Source organism: Olea europaea, chromosome 23 (assembly GCF_002742605.1).
Source record: "Olea europaea var. sylvestris chromosome 23, O_europaea_v1, whole genome shotgun sequence".
Classification (NCBI taxonomy): Eukaryota; Viridiplantae; Streptophyta; class Magnoliopsida; order Lamiales; family Oleaceae; genus Olea; species Olea europaea.
In genome coordinates, this window is record NC_036259.1 from 9,138,312 (window position 1) to 9,162,970 (window position 24,659).

Consider the following 24,659-nt stretch of genomic DNA (forward strand, 5'->3'; position numbering starts at 1 on the left):
TTGGTTTTGACCACGACGAATCTCACACACATGCCCACTCACTTACACTTACCTGCTTGTTTACTAGTCTTGCTAAATGTGTCAGCATGTTATGTCCCTCCATCTTACTTGTTTCTTCTAATTGATTGTGTGTGTGTGTGTGTGTGTGTGTGTGCACCGTCTATTAGAAGAAGCAAGTTTATACATGGTTCTTCACTTAGTAGCACTCTGAGCCACATCACAGTGTACATGTTAGTTACATCTTGTTTCGTTCTTCCTCTGTTGCTAGTTTCTGTTTGTGGATAATGATCCCTTGTACTTAAATGTTGGAAGGTTTCTCTACTGATTATAGCATATTTACAGAATTATTTGAATCAATAAATAAAATCAGCTGCTGAAATTTGGGTTGTATTTACTGTAGCATTTTGCACAAAGTGAAGTTGGTGCAGGAACAAACTGTGAGAATTTTTTTTTATACTGATCATAAATCAAATATGTGGCTACCAACTAATTGGGGCTAAGGTCTTTTGATTATCAGTACTATCAAAATTACGAATTGGGTTTCGAGGTTCATCTTGATCAGGCCGGCAATTTCAGCAATAGGGTTTAATTTCATTGTCTGATTTTCGATTCATAAGAATAGGACAAGATACGGTAAGGTTTTCAGATAAGATATCAGGCAACAAAATAACCATAGGTAGGTTGATTACTTGTAGCTCAATGCAGTCTATTACCTGAAGAGCATATAAAAAGAATATAGAGTTGTCAGTTTGGTAATAAATAAATAGAATAATAATTATACCTAAACAAACGCTCATTTGCTGGCAGAATACAACAAACAAGTCTTGATTTCATATTTACGGTCCCCTTTCCCATTTTTTTATGGACCAGCCATAAGGATGTTTTTTATATGTAGGAAAGCTTCTTGCTGCGCTTAAGGCTCAACTTTTAAAAAGACTTGGTGTGAAATTATTAAATGGAACTTTAACTTGTGTTATAACAAAACACTCATTAATTGAAAGAAAATGAGTGTGAGAATCCTGGTGTAATTTGAATTAGAGAATATAGTAACAAAGCCAGTACTGATTTTATTTCGAACCAATTTTTTTTTTTTTTTTAAATTGTTAGGATTGTAAAGTTGATTGAAGACAAGATCATGCTAATACAATAATGAGCCATGTCTCTAGCTTCAAAATATAACCAAATATCAATTTGCTGTGGCATGTGTATTGTGGGGGTGATAGCTGGACCTTATTGTCAATTATTGGCTGAATAATTGGTTCAATAATCTTTCCTTAAGGCATCATTGAATTATATAGTTATAATATATAATCTAAATATGGTAAAAGTAATCTTTCCGTGTCTAGTACAATTATAATGGTAATATAGACGTCAAATCATAATCTTCGACGATTTTCGTAATCTTATTCAATTTCATTGACACCCCTCTCAAATTGATGCTGGTAAAAGCATCTGCAATCATGAACTGGCGGCGATGACAATGCTCATGCCCACAAAGAAGAGGCCTAAATTACAGCAACTATTTGATGAAAAATAGTGACGATGAGAGACCCAAGAGCAACAAACAGTGCAAAAACAACCAAGAACCACTCTAAGAACACTCCGAAGCCACTTCCTAGAGCTCACACTCCAAGAAAAATTTTCGAAGAAATTCACGAAGTGTGCTGACCACACAGAGCGAGCTCTGCCAGTCAGGAGAAGTTAGGCGAACACATAATTCGTGTTTCGACAAAAAACTCTAATGGCCATGTACCGGCCAAAAGTCCAACAATATATCTAGGGATGGCAACGGGGCCGGACAGTGCCTTTACCCGTTTATGTGCCCTTTTTTTTAATAATTCATTTTATTGCCCCCATTCATTAAAATGAGATAATAATATAGTTATTCAAATTTTTAATTAATTAATTTATTTTTATTCGAATAGATTTGGTAAACTAAGGTTTTTATTATTTATCATATTTTTTAGATAAACTTAGAATAAATGCAATTTCGCTGAGTTTTCCATTTAAAGTATTGAATTCTTAAACGAAAAAAAAAAAATTAACAAGACAGGGCCGGTGTTATCTGTACCTGCCTCAGGGTGGAATTCCCCGCCCTGAACACCTGATTAAGCTGGTAATCCCTGCTGATATTGGGTTTGGCGATTTTTTTGCCATCCTTAAATATATCTCTGACCAAGACCTTGTAGTTGAAAGAAATCTCACTGAACAGAGTACACTAAAAACCCAAAAATGATCTTCCTCTAAGAATCCAAACGCCACCAACACCATCACACCACAATCACCACCAACTATAGAAAATTTCTGAAAGCTAAAAGTGAAACTATGGAAAACATTTTGTTTCAAAAAATATTGTAATAAACTTATCAAAAAAAATATTGTAATAAATCTCAAACACATTCCCTATGTTCGTCGTGCATCGCATGAAGACATCGCAGTGCGCAGCTAGATCTCTGGCCGGAGCTCTGGTTAAGATGGCGCTCTACTGCCAGATCTCTAGCTAGAGCTCCGATTAAGAAATGATATGTAGAGTAGAAGAGAAGGAAAAGGTAGAGAAAGAAGGAAGAAGAAGAGAGTTGGTCTCCGTCGACGGGCACTCCGACGATGGCGCGATGTAACGGAGAAAGAGACGTGAGAGGGAGTGGAAGAGAAGAGGGAATGGGGAGGGAGTTGGGAGAGAATGATTTAGAGTTTGAGTGGGGTGGATAGGATGGGTGTGAGTACATCAATTAATTTATATTATTATTATTAATATTAAAATATGAAATTATAAACTGATTTTTGTATAAATAAACCCTAAACCAGATTTTTGAATTGAAAATATTAAATACCTTTATGGATGTATTTTCCACTAAAAATAAACTAAACAACAGTCCACAAAACTAGCCCACACAATGAGCTACAGAAGCCGACCCAGTGCTCAATTGACCCGGTCTAAATCAATTAATTTCTTCTTCTTTGCGTACCACCACCCCTAAATCACTGTCAGAAAAGATCGCCACCACCCAATCTTGAAATTCGTGTGCTCACTTTTTGAGTTTTAATCAAATTGAGTTGCCCGTTAGAGTTTAATGGTTTTTGATACCATGTCAATTATTGACTGAATAATTGGCTCAATAATCTTTCCTTGAGACATCATTGTATTTTATAGTTACAATATATAATCTAAATATGGTAAAAGCAATCTATCTATATATAGTACAATTATAATGGTAATATAGATGTCAAGCCTAATCTTCAATGATCTCCGTAATCTTATTCAATCTCATTGACCCTTATATTGGTCAAGGGATTCACATTTTTGGTTCAATCATCTGGATATGACATTAGGTAGGAAATCTATGCACAATAAGGTGATCTACATGGTCTCTAAATTTGTTTAGCAATGATAACTACACATTGCTAACTCTTCTGTAGTAAAAGGATGAAATAAATTGAACTGGCTTATAGTGTTTTATTTTGCTCTGGTCATCTGAATCTGCATTTTCAATTTTTATCTACTACTACTATTTTGGGTTTGTCATGAATAATTTCATTCTTATTTTCTCATCTTATGATTTGACCACCTAAATGGATAAATAATGTTTTTCACTGTTTCCATATTCTGCAGGGTTTTCAAGAATTACCTTCCTCAGTTGTTAGCGGGTAACCAAACCAAGCATCACTTCCTCAATACTTTTGTCCGAAACTTGGTAAGATTTCTAAAATATTCTAAACGAAATATATATATTTTTATATTTCCTGTTGCTGTTTGTTGACATTTGTGGAGTTGGTATGTTTCATCATGTCTTCCATCCAAACAATTTTTGAATTTAAATGTAACGTCATCCATGGAGAAATCACTTGTTTAGACTGATCTAATCAAACGCGTGGAAAAATGCTCTCGATATTGATGAACTTTCTGAGGGATACTTTGTACTGCACATGCACTCCCGAGAAAGGAAAAGGGCAACATTAGATTTGTTTCAACTCCAATTATCTCGAATGAGGATATATATCATAGGCTGCTTCCTGAGTTCATTGAAAGAATAGCAATTAGGTGCCTGAGTTCTGCATATTCACATGATTGCATCAAAGACAAATTGCTTTCTATTTCTTTTTGGCCCCATGAAAGTGACGCTTCATAGAGAAAGTGACTGGACAGAGATGGATGGTGGCCTGGAACTATTCCATTTGTTCGTAATGCTTGTGGCAAATGGTTAAACAAAATTGTGGTCCTATGCGAAGGAGAGAGACTGGTTGGGTTGTAGGTTTTTGAGTATTCAATGGCAATATTGCGGTCTGGCTTCCTTCAAAAGTGATCACTGGTCAGAAAGCTTTCTTAGAAACTTTTATCAAGTTCTGATACTGTTATTGAGGGAAGATTTGAAGGCCTAACCTCATTCTGCAATTGCTTTTGCATCTTTGAACCTGTTCTTTGTAAAATAAAATAAGTCCCCCTTTTTGGGATGGGGAGAGGGCTGTGGAAATGTGACTGCAAAGGGAACCTGTTCTTTTGCTGGGTGTTTGCAAAAGCAAGCTAAATATTTGGTGCCTTAGGTCTTGTTCTGTGTCTTGTATATTTGAAAATCTATCAAATTCAAATATATGGAGAATAGCAAAAAAACAATCACAAAATGAAAAAAATGAAATATATTGTTGCTTTAGCTTCTAATGCCATATCAATAATTAGATAAAAATAATCCATTGTAGTACAAGTTAGTCCACACTTCCTTTTACGTAATAGTTGGCAAGTTATAGGGAGAAAGACCTGAGGATAATGGCGAGTGGCTAATTAACTATAAAAGCAGGCAAAAATCGCGTTTCATTCTACTTTACTATTGATCATCAACTTTTTGTTTTCCTAATTGATTTTATTTGTGTTTAAGGGGACAGTACTGGATATGGCAAAATCACTTATATTTCCTCTTCCACTTTTAGCTGTTGCTCACCAGCAACTTCTAGCAGGTATAGCAATCACATCTCATATTAAACTTATTTTGGACTCGTATTATTAATATTTAAACATTAAATGTAATATTCTATTGCAACCTGGTTTTCACTTTTTATGCTCTTTTCTTCAGGATCTTCTCATGAATTGAAGGATGGAAAGGATGCCACATTGCTTAAAGTAATACAACGGCAGAAATCTAACTAAGATTATTTCAAGCTCTTTCTTCTCAGAAATATAAGTTCTAAATATCCATCTCCATCCATAATTGTGTGTCAACAGGTCTGGGAAAAATTATCTGGAGTGAACGTCATAGATGCAGCCAGTGAAAAAAATTATGATCCTGAGGAACTGGCTCGCAAATTGCCAACCAATTCAGATACTGTGAAACGAATTGGATTTATTGGACTTGGAGCTATGGGATTTGGCATGGCAACTCACCTTCTGAAATCGAAATTTTCCGTAGTTGGTTACGATGTGAGTCTTGAATTCAGCCTATAATGTTTTATCATATTTCCGCATATTTAGCAGAAATGTATTATTTTAAGCAAAGAATGTTTAGTTTCATGAACTGCATTTCCAGTTATCGTCTACATTTTGTGCTTCATAGTGATGTATAGATAACATCTGAATGTTCTTCCACTCAGTCTTTCATAAAAAAATCTGCCAGCATAAATCAGATGCTAAAAAACAAAAACATGGTAAAAATGAAACCGAGATCGTTTTATGCGTCAGAAGGTGAAAAGTAAAAAAGGAAAAGAAAACAAACCTCTGTATAGTCATAATATTGGGACCAAACTGTTTTATTGCTATGAGGAGGATATGTAACTTAGTAGAGGTGTAATTACATTGTTTTGACTTAGTTATCCTTAGTGCAATTTGTATAGAGGTAAAACATGCATTACATTAATAATTAATGGAGCATGTCAAATCCAATGTATAGACATTGATAAAAGAGATTTACATAGTTTCAAGATACTAGTAATTATATCTATGTAGTGTTGGGAATCTGCAAAAGTCATCTTAAAAGTCTAAAATTCTGCATTCTCTTTAATGCTTTTCTCTTAAAAGTCTAATATTATGCAATATATAAGTACTATTACCATGTGGAGGCAAGTTTCTTACGAAGGGATCTAGAAAAATTATGACTTATTACAATGTGGAATTTATTCTCATTTATAACTGCCCAAGTTTAGACTATAATTTTTATGAGTACGTGGAGGTTATTCCTATAGATGTGTCTTACTGTAGATGTCAACTTTTTTTCTTTTTTTTTTTTTTTTTTTTTTTTTTTTTTTTTTTTTTTTTTTTTTTTTTCTTTGGTTTTATTTTCATTCAGGACAGTGTTGTTGGTGTATCACCACTAATTTAGCTAAAGATTATTATTTATTGACTTAAAACTTGTTAGAAAGTATTATTTCCGTGTGAATGACTTAATTTTCACAATAGCGTAAATGTAAGATTTCTATCTAAATGAAGTCAATTGCTGGATTCTGATAACCACAACATCTTTATAGAAGTTTCTATAAAGTTTCTTCCTACATGTGAACATGGCTTCGAACTGGTTAGTGAGGTTTAGATTAATAGGAGGAAAAGATATTCTGATGAACTATGATATGGGAAGTCCCTGTGACCTTAATCCCCTGTCATCATTATCTACTAGCATTCTTTTCAGAACTAGTCTAATTTTGGATCCAAATCCTTACTTGTAGCAAAATCTTGACTTTTGAAAGTGCGTTGTTTCTTTGTCTAGCCTTGAAGTCAAGCAAAATCTTTCGAGGTGGTCATTTCAACATCTATTTACCGAATTATTTTTTTATTGTCATAGAAAATAAAGAACATGGATTAGTTTTATGTTTTTATTGTTGTTGTTGTCAGAAAAAAATGAACAACCCTGAATGGTAGCTCAGTGGCCACGCATTGGGTTTGCTGGCCAATGGTCACCAGTTCGAGTCTCTTCAGGGCCACTGAAGTGAGCACTCGGCCCTAAACTTTAGGGTTCCGTGAGATTAGTCGAGATGCGTGTAAGTTAGTCCGGATACTCACGGTCATTAAAAATAAATAAATAAATAAAAAATGAAGATCAGCTATTGAAAATCTTGAAAAACTATTTTTAACAAACAGAAATAAGAGAACTATACTAACAATATAACATGAAAAATGTCGAATAACTGTCAGTGTTTATTTAGTCTAATTATGTCCATGATGAGTCAGAAAATTTAAGTGATAATATAATCACTATAACCATATTAATAGGTCATGACAAAAATCCATAACAAGGTGGGAAAAACGATCGAGAGAATTGAAAGGATAAACTGATAATTAATACCCAATACCAACAGTCATGAAACACATTAGTCAACTATTGTCCTTGTTAATTGACTTCAGTAATGTCATATGTCATGTAGGGCACATAATACATATAGTGAGGAATCAAGGATGGAAATTTAGGATGACAGTGAATTAAAATATCAAATTTTTTATTTTTTTCCCTTTTTGTAGTGTATATAAAAGCATTAGTAGAGAATTTCTCCCAAACTTGATGGTTATATCCCCTTTGGGAATATAGGTCTGCCACTGACATTATTGCTTCTTTTATCGACTACATTACTCACTGGTTGTCTTTCCAAGTGAGCATGCATTGCCCCTTATTATGACTTATGAGTGTTCAGCCCGTTCTGATTCTTCTGACTTTGTCTCTACTGCAGAAGTGAAATGGCATTGTTTTAAATGGACTGCATCATTTTTGCACCTCGAAATCTGTGCCTTAGAAGCCCTAATCACAGATTGATTATTTGATATTGTGATTAAATGATGGTAGTGAAGTTCTTAGAATTAATGATAATTTCATCTTTGGCATGTAGGTTTATAAGCCTACACTATCTCGATTTTCAAATGAAGGTGGCTTGATAGGCAACTCCCCAGCAGAAGTATCAAAAGGTAGTCATGCAACTTACGAAAGGAAACTGCAAAGAATGTAAAGGTCTAATTTGTCTGAAAATCATGTGTTTTACTGCTCTAACATTCACGGTTATTATTTCGGCCTCTATTTCTGGGATGTGATTTAAAATATTTGCTGATTAAGGTTTCTATTTTGTGGCTTTTTGGAGATTCAAGCTTCATTTTTGCGGGAACCAAAATAACCAATTCCCACCAAAAATATCATTTTTAATTTCATCCAAGGGACAATGAGCGTCGATGACACTTACTACTTTCTTTGTTCTCTTAAGTAATTCATTTTCATCCTTAAAAGATCATGATTGAACTAGATTGCTGGCTACACTAAAACACCGGGGATTGTAATTAGACCTGTTCATCATATTCTGTTTTGAAGTGAAAATAGGCTACAGGCTTGGAGAGGCACCACCATTTGATTTGAGTTTGTAGTGGTAAATCTGTAATATTATTTCCAACGTATCTTTTTTTCCAGATGTTGATGTACTGGTTGTGATGGTTACAAATGAATCTCAAGCCGAAAGTGTTCTATATGGTGATCATAGTGCTGTGGGAGGTGAGAAATGAGAATGTTTGTTTCCTCTGGTATATTTTCGGTGAACAGGACTCATTGCCTCTTTGCTGTTTGTAGCCCTTCCAACTGGAGCATCTATTATCCTGTCGTCCACTGTTTCTCCAGCATTTATCAGTCAACTAGAGAGAAGATTGCAAAGTAAGTGATTCTATTTCTTATACGATATCCTTTTCATGAAAATACGTTTAATAAATAGCAGTGAGTTCAATTCTTAATGATTAACTTATAATGAACTTTTGTTTTTGTAGCTTAGTATATTTTGTAATTATTCCCAATATTAGGAATTGTATATAAATGCATTGTACATAGCTAGCTCATTTTCATTTTTTTGGTTAGGTAGTTGACCAGCTGGCACTCGTGCAATTAGTTAGTTGAATCATTTTGGCACCAATACTTGCAGCTATTTATAGAGCTCTGTTCATTCATTTTCTTCAGATTTTCATAATCAATAAACTTTGATTCATTCGGATAGCTGAATCTAATATGGTATCAGAGCATTCTGCACTATATTCTGCTTCATCTTCATTCATACAATTCCTTATAAGATTTGGGTTTTTGAGCACTTAGCTATGTACATGCTTATTGTTATCATAACTGCATCTAAATTTTACAGATGAAAAGAAGAATTTGAAGTTGGTGGATGCTCCTGTCTCTGGTGGCGTGAAGAGAGCTTCCAATGGAACGCTTACTGTATGAATATTAAATGTTATATTACTCACATCCCAATTTTAAGGAAAACCACCTTAAATATTACCATAACAAGGGTGACATTATTGACTGGAGATAATATTTATGTCAGATAATGGCATCAGGTACAGATGAAGCTCTGGAGCATGGTGGTTCAGTCCTTTCAGGTGGAAAAGACACATGGTCATTACTATTTAATAATATATATTATGACTGCTGATTTATTATCTTTGGACATTCATTTGATAAGTGATTTATTGGTTGCCTCTCACACAGCACTAAGTGAGAAGCTTTATGTTATAAAAGGAGGTTGTGGAGCTGGAAGGTATGTTTGTATTTCCTGGATTATTTTATTTTATTTTTTCCTTTTGCTAGGACAAATTTCTCTGGTTATTACTTTACTTAAGCATACAACTGTAAATTTATGTTTGTTTCTACTTGTTATATTCTAGTGGTGTAAAAATGATCAATCAGCTACTTGCTGGAGTTCATATTGCATCGGCTGCTGAGGCAATGGCATTTGGGGCTCGATTAGGTCTTCATACAAGATTGTTGTTTGATGTCATTACACACAGTGCGGGAACATCATGGTATGTGTGATACAATCTGAAAAGCATTTATTTTGGTTTCCATTTGACATTGAAAATTGTTTTTCTGATTCTCAGAAATTGATTTTGCTCAATTTAAGCACGCATGTTTCTTTACAAATGACTTAGATATTGGTTCTTCTATTTTCATGGATATATAATGATTTGTCCTCTAATAGCTGAAAATCTGAATTTCGTGTCTATATTTTGAATTAATCATTAAACACTAAAACTACTGCAGGATGTTTGAGAACCGTGCTCCACACATGGTGGATAATGATTATACACCATTATCTGCACTTGATATCTTTGTGAAGGATCTGGTAAGACTGATATTCACCCAGAGAAACAGACTTCTTGGTTGTCCAAAGTTATTTTTTCTTTGTTATCAGATAATTACATATTATTAATTCAAAAGTTTCATGATCATAATTATTTTACAGGGCATTGTTTCTCGAGAATGTTCATCTCGTAGAGTTCCACTCTTTGTTTCTAGTGTTGCACATCAACTCTTCTTGTCAGGTGAGCTGGAATGAGATTGTTTTGTAAAGCTATATCTCTTTCTGTTAAGATTTTGGGTTGAATGACATGTTTTACTATCATCGGAAATCATAATTTCAGTGTTGCTGGTAGCTCAAACCAATAGCCAAGACCCAAAAAAACTGAACTTGTTAATGTCCGAGCAGGGTTCTTTTTTCATTTTTTTTTTTTTAATCAGGGGCTCATTATCAAATTATTCGAGAAATAGGGAAATTTAAATTGTCTGCAACATGGAAATATCTGATTATTCTCAAAAAGTACCTTCTAGAAATTTTGTGTTTCATGAGGACAATGAACATAGGAGTGAAAAACCTTGATTAGCTTGTTATAAATCTACAGGTTTACATCTATGGATTTCTTTTACATGCTTTCAAATTTGGGTTGAACTACTAGTAAAGGACACATGTAGTAGTTGTTCAACCATACTCGAGTCGAAGAAAGGAAAAGACTAGGTTTATGTCTGGCTAATTCAGAACATGGATATGATTACAGTCACTCCTGATAACTGTTATGTATGTCTTTTTCTAAAGTTTCTGAATGATCTGGAAATATTTATATTTCCAATAATAGATGGATAAAAGGTACTGCCAAAGCATCTTTACTTGAGAAAGAATTTTTTCCTTCGTTTTTTTCCCATTCTGAATTTCTTCAAAAAACTAGAGATGCTTTAGATTGTTTGCTGTCCTATATTGAAATTCATCTGTATGCTTGGTTATTGTACTGGAAAATTTTAGGCATAAAATGTACATGATGTCCCTTTTAGGACCCCCAAAGTTATTTAACTGAATCCAGCCTGCAATGTTTCATGGAGTAGGTTCAGCTTCTGGGTGGGGTCGAATAGATGATTCCGCTGTAGTAAAGGTATGGGGTCCTGATCTCCATGTTTAACAACATTGTTTTTGAAAACTTGTTCAGAGTTAAATTAACTATCAGAACCATATTCTTTTCAAATATTTAATGATATAATAATTTAATCTATGCTAATTGAAAATTTTGAGTTCTTTTCTGTCAACTCCCGTTATTATACAGGTTTACGAGACACTAACCGGAGTCAAAGTTGAAGGGAAATCCCAGGTTATTAGCAAAGAGTCTGTCTTGAAATCTCTTCCATGTGAGTGGCTGGAAGATCCCATCGAGGATATAATTAAACTAACCCAGAAAAACTTGAAAACTTTGGTTGTTTTGGATGATGATCCAACGGGGACTCAAACTGTGCATGATGTTGAGGTATTGACAGAATGGTAAGTCACCCCTTAATTATGTTTCTATTCCTGACTTATAAAATAGATGGTGAAAGCTAAGTCCTTGAATAAGCATAAGTTGTCGCATCATATATGTCTTCTTTTCAGGAGTGTTGAGTCACTTGTTGATGAGTTCAATAGAAGGCCAAAATGCTTTTTCATTTTGACAAATTCCAGGGCATTAAGTTCTGAAAAGGTAAATATCTCGTCAAAAATTTATTTTACTCAATCTAGCCAACATTTATTCCACCTGAGGTCATTTTCTTGGGCTCTTCATTCTACAGGCTAGTGCATTAGTAGCCGAGATCTGCAGGAACTTATCTACTGCAGCAAAGACAGTGGGCAACACTGACTACACAGTAGTTCTGAGGGGGGATTCGACTTTGCGAGGTCATTTCCCAGAGGTAAGGATGTTGATGATTAAAGAGGATATTACTTCAGACATTTTAATTCCAAACATGCTTGAATGCTTTGATTTTGATATAACTAGGAAGCAGATGCTGCTGTTTCTGTGATTGGTGAGATGGATGCATGGATAATTTGCCCTTTCTTTCTACAAGGAGGCCGGTACACTATTGGTGACATACACTATGTTGCAGACTCTGATAGGTATTATTATTTTGTTGTTTTCTCCTAAATTATGTTGGACCACGTTTGAAATACCTTAAAAAGTTTACTTACGATTAAGTTTACTTGTAATTTTTAAATAAGAAATTATTATATTTTCAAATTTGGAAACAATTAGGTGACTTGTTCTGACAATAAGGTAAGAGTTACATTCGATACAAGTAACTTGTAAACTAAAATTAAGTTTTTCAAACATGCTTGAATTTTTTTTTTACTCGAGTGCCTTTTTTACTTTTTTATAAATCTTATTTAAACATGCTTGATATTTGAGTTGCCTAGCATTAACACTGTATGGAACATTGCATCCCTAGACTCATCCCTGCTGGTGAAACAGAGTTTGCGAAGGATGCTTCTTTTGGTTACAAGTCTTCTAATCTTCGAGAGGTTTAGTATTTTTAATGAGCTTTGTGGATAATATGGTTCTTTATAAATATTAACAGAAGAAATTGTAACGTGTTCCTTTTTTTTTGGGATTTTGGGATTTTAGTGGGTGGAGGAGAAAACTGGAGGACGTATACCTGCTAGTAGTGTTGCGTCTATTTCTATTCAACTTCTAAGAAAAGGTGGGCCTGCTGCTGTTTGTGAGAATCTCTGCAGTTTAAAGAAGGTACAAGAAATAGAGCTTGATTGTCAGGTCACGTCTGAATTTTATTTATTATGCATATCGCATGATGAGGTTTGAATATTATTGAATGGAACAGGGGTCTACATGTATAGTTAATGCTGCTACCGAAAGAGATATGGCTGTATTTGCTGCAGGAATGATTCAGGTCTATCCATTATTTTTTGCATTCTAGAAGCTCTCTCACTTATTTACATATTTGTGACAAAAAAATGCGAAGCTGCTTTTTATTAGCCTCCATTTAAATATTAGGCAGAATTGAGGGGAAAGAAATTCTTATGCCGCACTGCAGCTAGTTTTGTTTCTGCTCGGGTTGGAATCATCTCAAAGGCTCCAATTTCACCTAGTGATCTCGGAACGTACAGGGAAAGGAACGGCGGACTTATAGTTGTGGGTTCCTACGTTCCAAAAACAACAAAGCAGGTTTCTGTAGCTGAAATTTGTCAGTTCAATCATAGAGCTTGCCAACTTTTTTAGTAGTCACGAGTAAATGTGTCGTTGACAGGTTGAAGAGCTACTATTGCAATGTGGTCATGTCTTGAAACATATAGAGGTATTTATTATATTTTTATCATCTGAAATTATTACTTTAGTAAAGTAATCAGCAATCAAGTACAAGGAATGGAACAAGAAAGCACAAATTAATATAAGGGAGATAATATTCTTATTATCACACCTATGATGTATTGTTACCGTCTTCCCAAGTCCCTGATGCCCTGCTAGAGGCATAGCCTTCTTTCTAAACTCAGGCCTTAAGTCTTGCTTACCTAGTTAATGTGTATGGTGAGGTGGATTAGATAGTACTGAATAATTTAAATATGAAAAGAAATTAATTTCTTCAATAGTAGTCTCCAGCATGATCTAACATTGCATACCAAGCTAGCACTATATGTACAATGACCACAGCAATTATTATTGTGCAGCAAGAGATGGTCTAATGGTCTAACTGTTGAAAATATGGTCATAAATTGACTTTTCGTTCTATATTTTCAATAGATTTCTGTTGATAAAATAGCCATGAAATCATTAGAAGAAAGGGAGGAAGCGATCACTCAAGCAGCTGAGATGGCTGATGTGTTCCTTAAAAGTGGCAAAGATACTCTTATAATGACTAGTCGACAGCTCATCACGGGAAAAGGTGACTCTAGTTTTACATATCCCCTCTATCTTGTATCCCTTTTCAATTCCAATATCCATTCAATAGCAAAAGAAGAATGTGTATTTTATCCTCTCTACATTTCTGTTGGTTATCCTCTGTATGGAAAACAGATGCTTCTGAAAGTTTAGCACTCAATTCCAAAGTGAGTTCTGCACTTGTGGAAATAGTGCGCAGGATAACTACAAAACCTCGGTACATCCTTGCAAAGGTACTTATTATTCGTCTGAAGGACTGTACGGAGATTTACTCTCTATTCAATTACTAACATTATTTAAACCTTGATTTTACTATGCTGTTCTAACCTTGATTTATAGTTATTACATCACCTATTACTGTTACTATATCTGTATGTGTAGATCAAAATCTTATTAAAATGGAGCCCAAATAAGGGCTTGGATCCCCCCCCCCCCCCCCCCCCAAAACACACATTATGCTTCTTTTCATTTTTATATTATCTTCGTACAGAGTGAGGAATTGTATAGATTAACAGTTAATGAAATTTGTAGAAAATCGGATTATTGGAGGAAATTAGGGATTTGATTGAGATAGCATATTTGATTATTTCTATAGTTAAGTAGGATAATTATTTTTCCCTTATTTAGGAGATTAGTTTCCTTGTTTTTTAATTCACTTGTATATAAAGTCATAGGATAATTATTTTTTCCTTATTTAGGAGATTAGTTTCCTTCCTTGTTTTTAATTCACTATATAAAGTCATGTACAGAAGAATGTATCTTAAGGCAATAAACTGAAGAAAACGTGTGTTCTTACAAGCTTTCATGGTATCAGAGCTAGACCCCTATTAACCTAGCAACCTGTGTCAGAAATTCCTACAAACATTAAGGAATCTACAACCTCAGAAACTCTCCAAAGTGAGACAGAGGTCATCTCATCCATGGGATCCAATAACGTCGAAAATTCTTCTTTTCAACTCACAATCGAAAAGCTGAACGGAAGAAATTTTCGAGAATGGGCCCAGTCCATCAAACTAATTATCGAAGGCAAAGGAAAATTGGGGTATCTCACTGGAGATACCAAGAAACCAACGGATGTGGCACTTCTTCAGAAGTGAAGTTTGAGAATTCAATGATAACAGCCTGGCTAGTTAACTCTATGACTCCGACAATAGGTAAAACTTACCTGTTTCTGCCGACTGCGAAAGAAGTTTGGGATGCAGTTAAGGACACAAACTCAGATGGAGAAAACGCCTCACTAATCTTCGAATTGAAGACCCAGTTATGGCAAACCAAACAAGGGGAAAGAGAAATCACTGACTACTACTTGGAGATGACGAATTTGTGGCGAGAACTGGACCTCTGCCTCAAGGAAGAATAGGAATCTCCAGGCGACAGTGTACGGTACCGAAAAAGGGTTGAAAACGAATGGGTTTTTGAATTTCTTACAGGCCTTAACTGCGACCTGGATGATGTTAGGGGCGAATCTTGAGCTGACGACCACTGCCAACCACGAGAGAAGTCTTAGTAGAAGACCGAAGGGAGGAAATCGCTGGAAATTTATGATGAAGACCTGTGAAGATGACATTGCAGTAGAATCGGCGCTACTGCTGAAACGGAATGGACCTGGGTTCAAAAGAAATGGGAAAGCAAGTAATAGGCCGTTGGCATTGACTGAGCTGAATGGGCCTAATTTTATTATGGTGGATGGGCTGAAAAATCATATAATGGGCCAAGTGACTCTAGTGGGCCTGGATTAAATGGGTCGGTTTCAATTGGAGCAAAACAACAAAGGGGGAGGCCTTGGTGTGAACACTGCTGTAAACTAGGACACAAGGAAGATACATGCTGGGATTTACACGGGAAACCTACTGATTGGAAGCCAAGGCAAAATAACAGGAATCGTGGCTATCAAGCAGTAATTGATCATACTGAAAATTTCAAAGATAATTCCACTGCAGGGCGAGCATTTAATCCTGAACAATTGGAACAACTTTATCAAATCTTTTCCAATCTTCAAACTTCAGGTCAACCTTCCACACACGGCTCTTGAAGCTCACTAGCTCACAAAGGTAATCACTTAAGTGCCTTGACTACGTCCTTGAAATACAAAATTCCTTATTGACTCAGGAGCGTCTGTCTTTTCGAATAAAACTTTATTTGATTTTCAATGTGAAATTTGTGAACTAGCAAAACACCAACATAGTACTTTTTCGAAATCTGTGTACAAACCATCTAAACCATTCTCTATAATTCACAGCGATTTATGGGGACCTTCACGAATCCCTAATCACACCCATACAAAGTGGTTCGTTACATTCATTGATTACCATACTCGGGTCTGTTGGACTTATATGCTAAAAGAAAAAATTGATGTCCGCTCAGTATTTATCAACTTTCACTCGATAATTCAAACACAATTTCAAACCCAAATTCAAATTCTTCGCACAGATAATGACACTGAATACTTCAATTCCATCTTATGTAACTATTTACAAAAACATGAAATAGTACACCAGAGTTCGTGTGTCGACACTCCCCAACAAAATGGGATTGCCGAACGAAAAAATAGACATCTACTTGAAGTTGCCCGTGCCTTAATGTTCACTACCAATATGCCAAAAAACCACTAGGGAGATGCCATCTTAATCTCTACCTATCTTATCAACATACTGCCTAGCTGTACACTTGACTTTGAATCACCTCTCGAAAAATTCCATAAAATCTTTCCCACCTCGCATCTATATTCTAATCTACCCCTTAAAGTATTTGGTTGTACTACATTTGTCCATATTCATTCCCACAATCGAAATAAACTTGACCCTCGTGTGATTAAATGTGTATTCATTGGATATTCAGCTACTCAAAAGGGCTACAAATGCTATGATTCATCTACAAAGAAGGTATTCGTCAGTCTTGATGTCACATTCTTCGAAAAATTTCCCAATTTCCTGAAGCCCTCTCTTCAGGGAGAGAATTTGAGTGAAGATTGGTTCATAGATTTTGATCTCTCTCCTTGAACATTCCTCCAACACAAATTCAGATCCTATCACACCATCAAACCTGAACATGCCACATGTAGAACACTTGAACTCAGGGAGAGATGTAGAAAAACAAAAGCATAAGGAGGTATTAGTTTACTTTAGGAGGCCAAAGCTAGAAGATAACCTCATACTTGAAGCACCAAGAGAGTTTGAACCGATGATAGCTCCAGATCCCGATGAGTCCAAATCACTTGATATCGATCTACCCACCGCAATCAGAAAACAACCTCAGTCATGTATCCTTCATCCCATCTCAAAATTCATTTGATATAATGCTTTATCTACAAAATTTTGCACTTTTACATCTAACCTTGACAGTACAGCAATTCCAAGAAATGTTCAGGAAGCCTTGGATATTCCACATTGGAGAAATGTGGTGATGGAAGAAATGCAAGCCCTTCAGAAAAATGAAACTTGGGATGTGATGGACCTACTAAAAGGAAAAAGACTCGTGGGGTGCAAATTGATTTTTAATGTGAAATATAAGTCTAAAGCTCGTCTGGTGGCATGGACTGCACAGAAACATTTACACCAGTAGCCAAGCTAAATACGATACGTGTCCTCCTACCTTTAGCAGCCAATTTGGATTGGCCACTTCAACAACTTAACATAAAGAACGCATTTTTGAATGGAGAATTGGAAGAAGAGGTATTCATGACATTACCTCCAGGCTTCTACTTACAGGAAGAAAATAAAGTCTGTAAATTGAAAAAATCTCTATATGGTCTCAAATAGTCACCAAGAGCCTGGTTCGATCGATTTGCCAAGATATTAAAAAGACAGGGTTATCAGCAAGGACAGTCAAATCATACTATGCTCTTTCAACAATTAGAGAGTGGAAGAAAAACAATTTTGATTGTGTACATCAACGATATAATTCTAACTGGAGACAACATAATTGAGATGGATAGACTGAAGAAACACCTGGCAACTGAGTTTGAGGTAAAATATCCAGGACATATGCAGTATTTCTTGGGAATGGAGGTAGCAAGAACAAGAAAGGGTATCAATGTTTCACAATAAAAATACATTCATGATCTCCTATCGAAAACTGGCATGCTTTGATGTAAACTAAGTAAGATACCAATTGAGTCAAGAGGAAAGACAGAGAATACTGGAGGACCTATTGAAAAAGACAGATATCAACGACTTGTTGGGAAGTTAATCTACCTATCTCACACTAGACCAGATATTGCATTCGCAGTTAGTGTTGTTAGCCAACATATGCATTCACCTAAGGAAACTCATCTGGAAGCAGTATATAGAATTCTCAGATATCTAAAAGGCTCTTCAGGAAGAGGATTATACTTCAAGAAAAATGAAAGAAAGGAAATAGAAGTCTTCACAGATGGAGATTGGGTTGGTTCTACAGAAGATAAAAGATTAACAACTGGCTATTGTACTCATGTATGGAGCAATTTGGTAACTTGGAGAAGTAAGAAACAAAATTTAGTGGCTCGAAGCAGTGCAGAAGTCGAATTTAGAGCAGTTGTACAAGGAATCTATGAAGGACTATGGTTGAAGAAATTCTTGGAAGAATTGCAAGTTGCTGTGAAATTTCCAGTGAAACTATATTGTAACAATAAGGCAGCTATCAACATCTCTCTAAACACGATAGAATCAAACATATAGAAGTATACAGACACTTTATCAAAGAAAAGGTCGAAGAAGGGGTGATTTGTATGACATATATCCCTACAAAAGAACAACGGCAGATATCTTCACCAAAAGACTATCTCGACAGATTTTCGATAACTTCATTTGCAAGTTGGATATGGTTAACATTTATCATCCAACTTTAGGGGGAGTGTAGAAAATCGGATTATTGGAGGAAATTAGGGATTTGATTGAGCTAGCATATATGATTATTTCTATAGTTAAGTAGGATAATTATTTTTTCCTTATTTAGGAGATTAGTTTCCTTCCTTGTTTTTAATTCACTTGTATAAAGTCATGTATAGAAGAATGTATCTTAAGACAATAAACTGAAGAAAACGTGTGTTCTTACAAGCCTTCAAAATTGTTCTTGTCATAGGGTGGAATTACGTCATCAGACCTTGCAACGAAAGCCCTAGAAGCAAAACTGGCCAAAATACTCGGACAAGCTTTGGCTGGTGTTCCCTTATGGGAGCTAGGTCCTGAAAGCAGACATCCAGGAGTTCCATATATTGTTTTTCCTGGTAATTCGACTTGTTATTGAAAAAAATTATCAGATCCAGCTGTGATTCTAGATTTTTATTCTGTAAAATAATTGTATTTCTCAGGAAATGTTGGTGACAGTAAAGCTGTAGCAGAAGTTGTTAAAAATTGGATCCATCCTGGCAGACTTTCCACCGAGGAACTTTTACTTGTAAGACCTTGTAACCTTTGATAAACTTCAATTTTGTTCATTCAGTTATTGATTATCTGTTACATATGAAGAATGCCGAAAGAGGTGGATATGCTATTGGAGCTTTCAACGTTTATAATTTGGAAGGAATTGAAGCAGTTGTTGCTGCTGCAGAGGAAGAACGAAGTTCTGCTATTTTACAGGTTCAAAGCTTTCATTATCTATGTACCAAATTTATAGAATTTAGACTTTTAAAACTTAAAAACTTATATAAACATGTCTATAATCTATATGACATGCTATAACACTTTCAGCTGAAATGTGCTTGGATTTGATATTTGATAACAGAATTCTTATACATATAGCTATTTGGCCGTTTGTTTACGTCCCTGGCCTAATTGGACGAAAAGATAGTCTTTTACATCTTCACTATTCCTTTTATGTAAATGAAAGTTTTGAAGATTTTTACTAGTCTCCCCTTTCTTTCTTGCACACCAATACTTTGATTAAACATTTGGAATTAGTTATTTTTTCTATTCCTAATACCAAATAGAATTTTGAAATGGCCAGTACGTTGCTATTAATTATGGATATCATTTTTGCCAGAGATTCTTAAGAACCTGTTTGGTACAGATTCTATATGCTCATTTTTCCTTAAACTCGTTTTCTACTACAAATCTCCCAATAACGTGGATTCATAACTATTCCCTACTTTTTAACCATACATTTTCTAAAAAATCTTTCCACAAAATATATTATCAAAAAAATCTACACCAAACAGGCCCCAAGTGTTATATCCATTTTGTGCCTTGCCTACCATGACGGCATGATGACCAAAATCTTCAGTTGAATGAAAAAGGTTGACAATATTGCTTTATTGTTTGTTTTTTTAGATCCATCCTAGTGCCTTGAAGCAAGGAGGAATTCCGTTGGTTGCCTGCTGTATTTCGGCTGCGGAGCAAGCAAGTGTAAGCAGCGTTTCATGGATTCTGATGTAGCATCATCTCTGATTCTCTAAAAGAAAAATAGATAACCAAAATATACGAAGTATCGTGATGGAGATCATATTAAGTACTCTCCTGAAGAATTACCAAGATTGAACATTTACTTTAGGAAGAGAATCTATATTTTTGAGGGATTTTATTCTACTTGATAACGGTTGTAGTTTCTGGTCAAAATTATGATTCATAAAATGTTGAACTTTTGTGACAGGTGCCTATTACGGTTCACTTCGACCATGGAGATTCCAAACAACAATTGTTAGAAATTCTTGAGTTGGTAAGGTTCTTCTTCATTTTAATACAGATTGTGTATACTTATTTATTTCTTTTCTAAATTGACCAAAAACTATGATTATGTCCTATTTCCATGGTTATCTAACACATGATTTGAAATGGTATATCTTTGAAAAATATTACTTGCAGGACTTTGATTCAGTTATGATAGATGGTTCACATCTTTCGTTCAAGGAAAATATTGCGTACACAAAACACATAGCTGCCCTTGCGCACTCAAAAAAATTGATGGTAGAAGCTGAGTTGGGAAGATTGTCGGGAACCGAAGATGACTTGACTGTGCAAGATTATGAAGCAAAGCTTACTGATGTCAATCAGGTATGCCCGCCCCGCCTGTCACCTCCCACCCTTGGGTCGACATTTACTTGAAGTCAGCTATACTTTTAATTCAGAATTGCCAAAATAATAAAGCTACACTAAAATTTCAGGCTGAAGAATTCATTGATACTACGGGCATAGATGCATTGGCAGTTTGTATCGGAAATGTTCATGGAAAATACCCTGCAAGTGGTCCAAATCTGAGACTTGATTTGCTCAAGGTCAAGTATTGCATTCCTGATGCTACTTTCATACATAATTATAGAATTAAGTTGGCATAAGTTCATTCCCACTCTCGTCTAATGTATCTCCCATATTAGATTTTGGCTTCAAAGGAAACACCAAGTGTTGTGCATTGAGAAACACATGCTAATGCATTTTCAGTATACCAACACGAATTTTCAGTCGGGAACCAAAGTTCCATTGATGAATCTTGTTAAACCAATGCTTTTCTGGTCTTTTGTCTTGTTCATCCATGGATGGCTGGAAAAACTGAATTATACTTTGCATTCTTTGTTTAAAAATAGCAGAACATTCCAAACCTGGACATGGCAATTACCATAAAGAACTCATTAATATGTCCTGACAGCACTGAGAAACTTGATGATGTCTGCTGATTTTTTTCTTCGTCTTGCTTTGCTTTTTCGTCCAGGAACTGTACAAATTGAGTTCAAGAAAAGGAGTTCACCTTGTTCTTCATGGGGCTTCGGGATTGCCAAAGGATATTATCGAGGTAAATATCATTCAGGATAATATTGAACTCGAAATAATCGTAATGTTTTTACGAATTTTATATGTGATATTGGCTTCATTTATGCATTATGAATAGGAATGTATAAAGTGTGGTGTAACAAAATTCAATGTGAACACTGAGGTTCGTAAGGCTTATATGGAATCGTTAGCCAACTCTCAGAAAGATCTTATCGATGTCATGAAATCTGCAAAAGAAGCCATGAAAGCTGTGGTTGCAGAGAAGATGCGTCTGTTTGGCTCAGCAGGAAAAGCAGGCTAATGTATCGTATTGCCAGGGAAAATCATCTCACTGTTCAGTCACTTCACAGCTTCTATGAAATAATTATGGAATTTTTTCAAATTATTTGTGAACTGTCTGTGTTTCTATAATTTATCTGTGTGCAAAATATGAATTTTTCTGTTGTTTTGTATTTTAAGGTACTTAATGTGACTGGTTAATTTTCTAATTATAATAAATTAGACATTGTATTATTTGAAACTTTTTTTTTTCCATTTTTCTAAATTTTAATTTAGATAGGATTTGTTTTAACTTGAAGATATATATTTATATAGCAAAAATGGTTACAGCTTAATAGTATATTTCAAAATTAACTTTTTTATTTCACCAACATTTATCAAAAATTATTAAAAATTTAATTTTATCGTCCTATAATCTTATACATCCTCCGTCTCAATTGAACTTCGCTACATGTACCGAACAGGGCTTCATAGAAGTTTTACAAACAACACACAAGGTAGGAGGTCCGCATTTTTTATTTTTTATTTTTTTAATTTTTTTTTTTTACAATTTTTTATCACCCACGGGTCTCGTGTGGGGTTGATCTCATGTGCCTCTTCTGGAGGGGTTCTGTAAAACCCTTCCTCTGTACAAATGGTTTTCCTCGTATCTATTTGACTTATTTATCAAGAACTTGAGCACCAAAACTCAAATTTGATTTCCGTAATGTTTATTTTCAAGCAATACCACAACATATTCTCTCAAATATTATATACGTGTCATTATCAATTTATTAACAAACACACACAGAGAGAGAGAGAGAGAGAGAGAGAGAGAGAGAGAGAGAGAACATTGACCTTTTAACATACAAACACACAAAAAATATAAGATTTATTATATGTAGAGATCGATTTTCTAGTCATCGTTCTATATGGGGTGGTTTTATTCTAGTTTTGAGTTGATCTTGTAACGTTTTCTCTCTACTTCTACTAGACTTCAACTTGTGAATGTTTTCCATTAATATGCGCTTATTCTTGAACACGTTTCCCTTCACCTTCACGTACAAGTCATGGTACATGTACTTGTCGATTTTTTCGGAATCTCGGTATCGATGCACCAAACGTCGGAGCACTCTTATTCTCCTCATCCATAGTATCTTCGTCGGAAGCCTTGCTTCTCTTGTTCCTCTTCTCTTTCCATATCCGGAGTGCCTACCCTTTCTCTTTTCTTCCATGGCTTGTCTAGCACGAGAACGAGAATGGAGTTTTATGGGCTTTTTGATGATATATCCATCTTTTATGAGCTCCCTCGTGCTCATCCCTTCAAACGAAAAGCATTGAACTGGTCAATGATATAGGGAAATGACATTCTTTTGAATAAAAAATAAAGAATACGAATTATTATTTAGCACCTATTTGGTCTCAATCTCTTTAATTTAATTTTTCATCAATTTTCAACACGGCCTTTTTTACGATAGTGGACCCATGTCTACTCCCTATCTAATCACTTGGTAGAGGATATCAATATCCAAGGGACCGTTGGCCATTGTAAGGACATTTCTCCCCTCCACTTTCCCTGTCAATTTACAAAATTATCCCCCAATGCATAGCCCCCCATTTTGGCACCTAACATTTGTAGAGGTATTAAGGTCTTTTAGCCTCAAGTGTAAAAATTCCCATTGATTATTATTGACCACAAAATCCACACGTCACATGCAATGTCAGTCGGAATGGACACATGGGACCTGCACGCAGTTGAAAAATTTGGCAAATAATAGATTTTAATGGAATTTAAAGGGGGCCAAATGGCGGCTTAATCATTCAGTACTTCAAGTATGTCTTTCTTACAATCTAGTACTGTATAAGACTAGCCAAAAAATGGTCTCTGCCCATCAATGGAGATAATGCAAGGAGATAAAAGTATGAAAAGATATAGCGAAGTAAGTACTTACTAGAATTTGCCATGGAGATATGAATGGTTTCATTGGGATCCACCCAGATTTTGCCTTTTCCACACTTGAGAATGCTGGCTGCTAATCTCTTCTGCACCCTTAGGGACACCATTTTTTCCTTAGAATAATGCTTCTATTTTGTGTTGATATGTTTTTATTCCTTATATATAAAAGAACAAAGTTGTTTAAAGCATAATCGTTTAGAAAGTCAATTTGTGACATTTGACAAGGTTGTGTATTTCGTGAAGCAAAAATGCAATGCAAGAATTTTTTAAATCAAAAGAAAGAATGAGTCTGGCACGTGTTTCTTGGCAGGCAAGTAATCGTGTATTTCATGAAGCAAATAAGCAATGTGTTTCTTGGCAGCCAAGTAAATATAAATATTAGTATCATTATTGTATATGTAATCTATTTGGTGTAGGGTGGTAACATGGATATTTATCAATTTCTTGTACTTTTATGTGGGCCCAAATTTCAAGAATACAAAATAATATCATTAAAATACGTATACTATTCTAAATTATGTGTTTATTGGTAAGTGATTATTATACCCCTGTAACAATAGTTATTATAATTATTGTATCACTTGAAATCCTAATTCTTCTCGTAAATATGAGACTTCGATTATCAATGAAATACAGGCTAGCCTATTGACTTCTATATTCTCCTCTTGATTCCAGTTCAAGAGATAGTAATATTTTTTATATGCATCCATGGAGTTTTCTTCCAAGTCATGATTGTTATTTTTCATTAATGGACTAAGAATTATCTTTCCTTTTTGCTTACCAATACAATTTTGCATTAATTTTTGTATGCATGTCCTTTAATTTAAGAATTATTATTTCTTCCGTAATCAATTCCCATGTTTAGCAATGA

The 24,659-nt window shown here is 35.0% G+C and overlaps 2 protein-coding genes across 3 annotated transcripts in view; one reads left to right on the forward strand and one right to left on the reverse strand.

Moving 5' to 3' along the window:
- The window catches only part of LOC111372317, a 33,674-nt gene extending 11,588 nt beyond the window's left edge, over positions 1–22,086 (forward strand). For both annotated transcript variants that reach the window (XM_022994596.1, XM_022994595.1), the window contains 34 exons: positions 3,611–3,692; positions 4,869–4,947; positions 5,064–5,110; positions 5,213–5,407; positions 7,795–7,870; positions 8,361–8,441; positions 8,517–8,597; positions 9,073–9,149; positions 9,259–9,313; positions 9,423–9,471; positions 9,599–9,736; positions 9,975–10,056; positions 10,177–10,255; positions 11,088–11,134; positions 11,303–11,514; positions 11,623–11,710; positions 11,799–11,918; positions 12,005–12,123; positions 12,453–12,525; positions 12,629–12,748; positions 12,843–12,911; positions 13,016–13,186; positions 13,269–13,316; positions 13,760–13,901; positions 14,033–14,130; positions 18,956–19,100; positions 19,185–19,270; positions 19,342–19,452; positions 20,143–20,217; positions 20,462–20,527; positions 20,674–20,862; positions 20,973–21,083; positions 21,515–21,595; positions 21,692–22,086. In XM_022994596.1, the coding sequence (XP_022850364.1) occupies positions 3,611–3,692; positions 4,869–4,947; positions 5,064–5,110; positions 5,213–5,407; positions 7,795–7,870; positions 8,361–8,441; positions 8,517–8,597; positions 9,073–9,149; positions 9,259–9,313; positions 9,423–9,471; positions 9,599–9,736; positions 9,975–10,056; positions 10,177–10,255; positions 11,088–11,134; positions 11,303–11,514; positions 11,623–11,710; positions 11,799–11,918; positions 12,005–12,123; positions 12,453–12,525; positions 12,629–12,748; positions 12,843–12,911; positions 13,016–13,186; positions 13,269–13,316; positions 13,760–13,901; positions 14,033–14,130; positions 18,956–19,100; positions 19,185–19,270; positions 19,342–19,452; positions 20,143–20,217; positions 20,462–20,527; positions 20,674–20,862; positions 20,973–21,083; positions 21,515–21,595; positions 21,692–21,874 (3,475 nt within the window). In that variant the 3' untranslated portion in view covers positions 21,875–22,086. The remainder of the gene's footprint in view (positions 1–3,610; positions 3,693–4,868; positions 4,948–5,063; positions 5,111–5,212; positions 5,408–7,794; positions 7,871–8,360; positions 8,442–8,516; positions 8,598–9,072; positions 9,150–9,258; positions 9,314–9,422; positions 9,472–9,598; positions 9,737–9,974; positions 10,057–10,176; positions 10,256–11,087; positions 11,135–11,302; positions 11,515–11,622; positions 11,711–11,798; positions 11,919–12,004; positions 12,124–12,452; positions 12,526–12,628; positions 12,749–12,842; positions 12,912–13,015; positions 13,187–13,268; positions 13,317–13,759; positions 13,902–14,032; positions 14,131–18,955; positions 19,101–19,184; positions 19,271–19,341; positions 19,453–20,142; positions 20,218–20,461; positions 20,528–20,673; positions 20,863–20,972; positions 21,084–21,514; positions 21,596–21,691) is intronic.
- Positions 22,087–22,598: 512 nt separating this feature from the next.
- LOC111371902 (60S ribosomal protein L19-2-like) lies at positions 22,599–23,995 on the reverse strand. The gene is made up of 2 exons (XM_022994055.1): positions 23,784–23,995; positions 22,599–23,152 (listed from the first exon to the last, which is right to left on the reverse strand). The coding sequence occupies exons 1-2, from the start codon at positions 23,893–23,895 to the stop codon at positions 22,752–22,754; spliced, it is 513 nt and encodes a 170-aa protein (XP_022849823.1). The 5' UTR covers positions 23,896–23,995; the 3' UTR covers positions 22,599–22,751.
- Between the last annotated feature and the right edge of the window lie 664 nt (positions 23,996–24,659).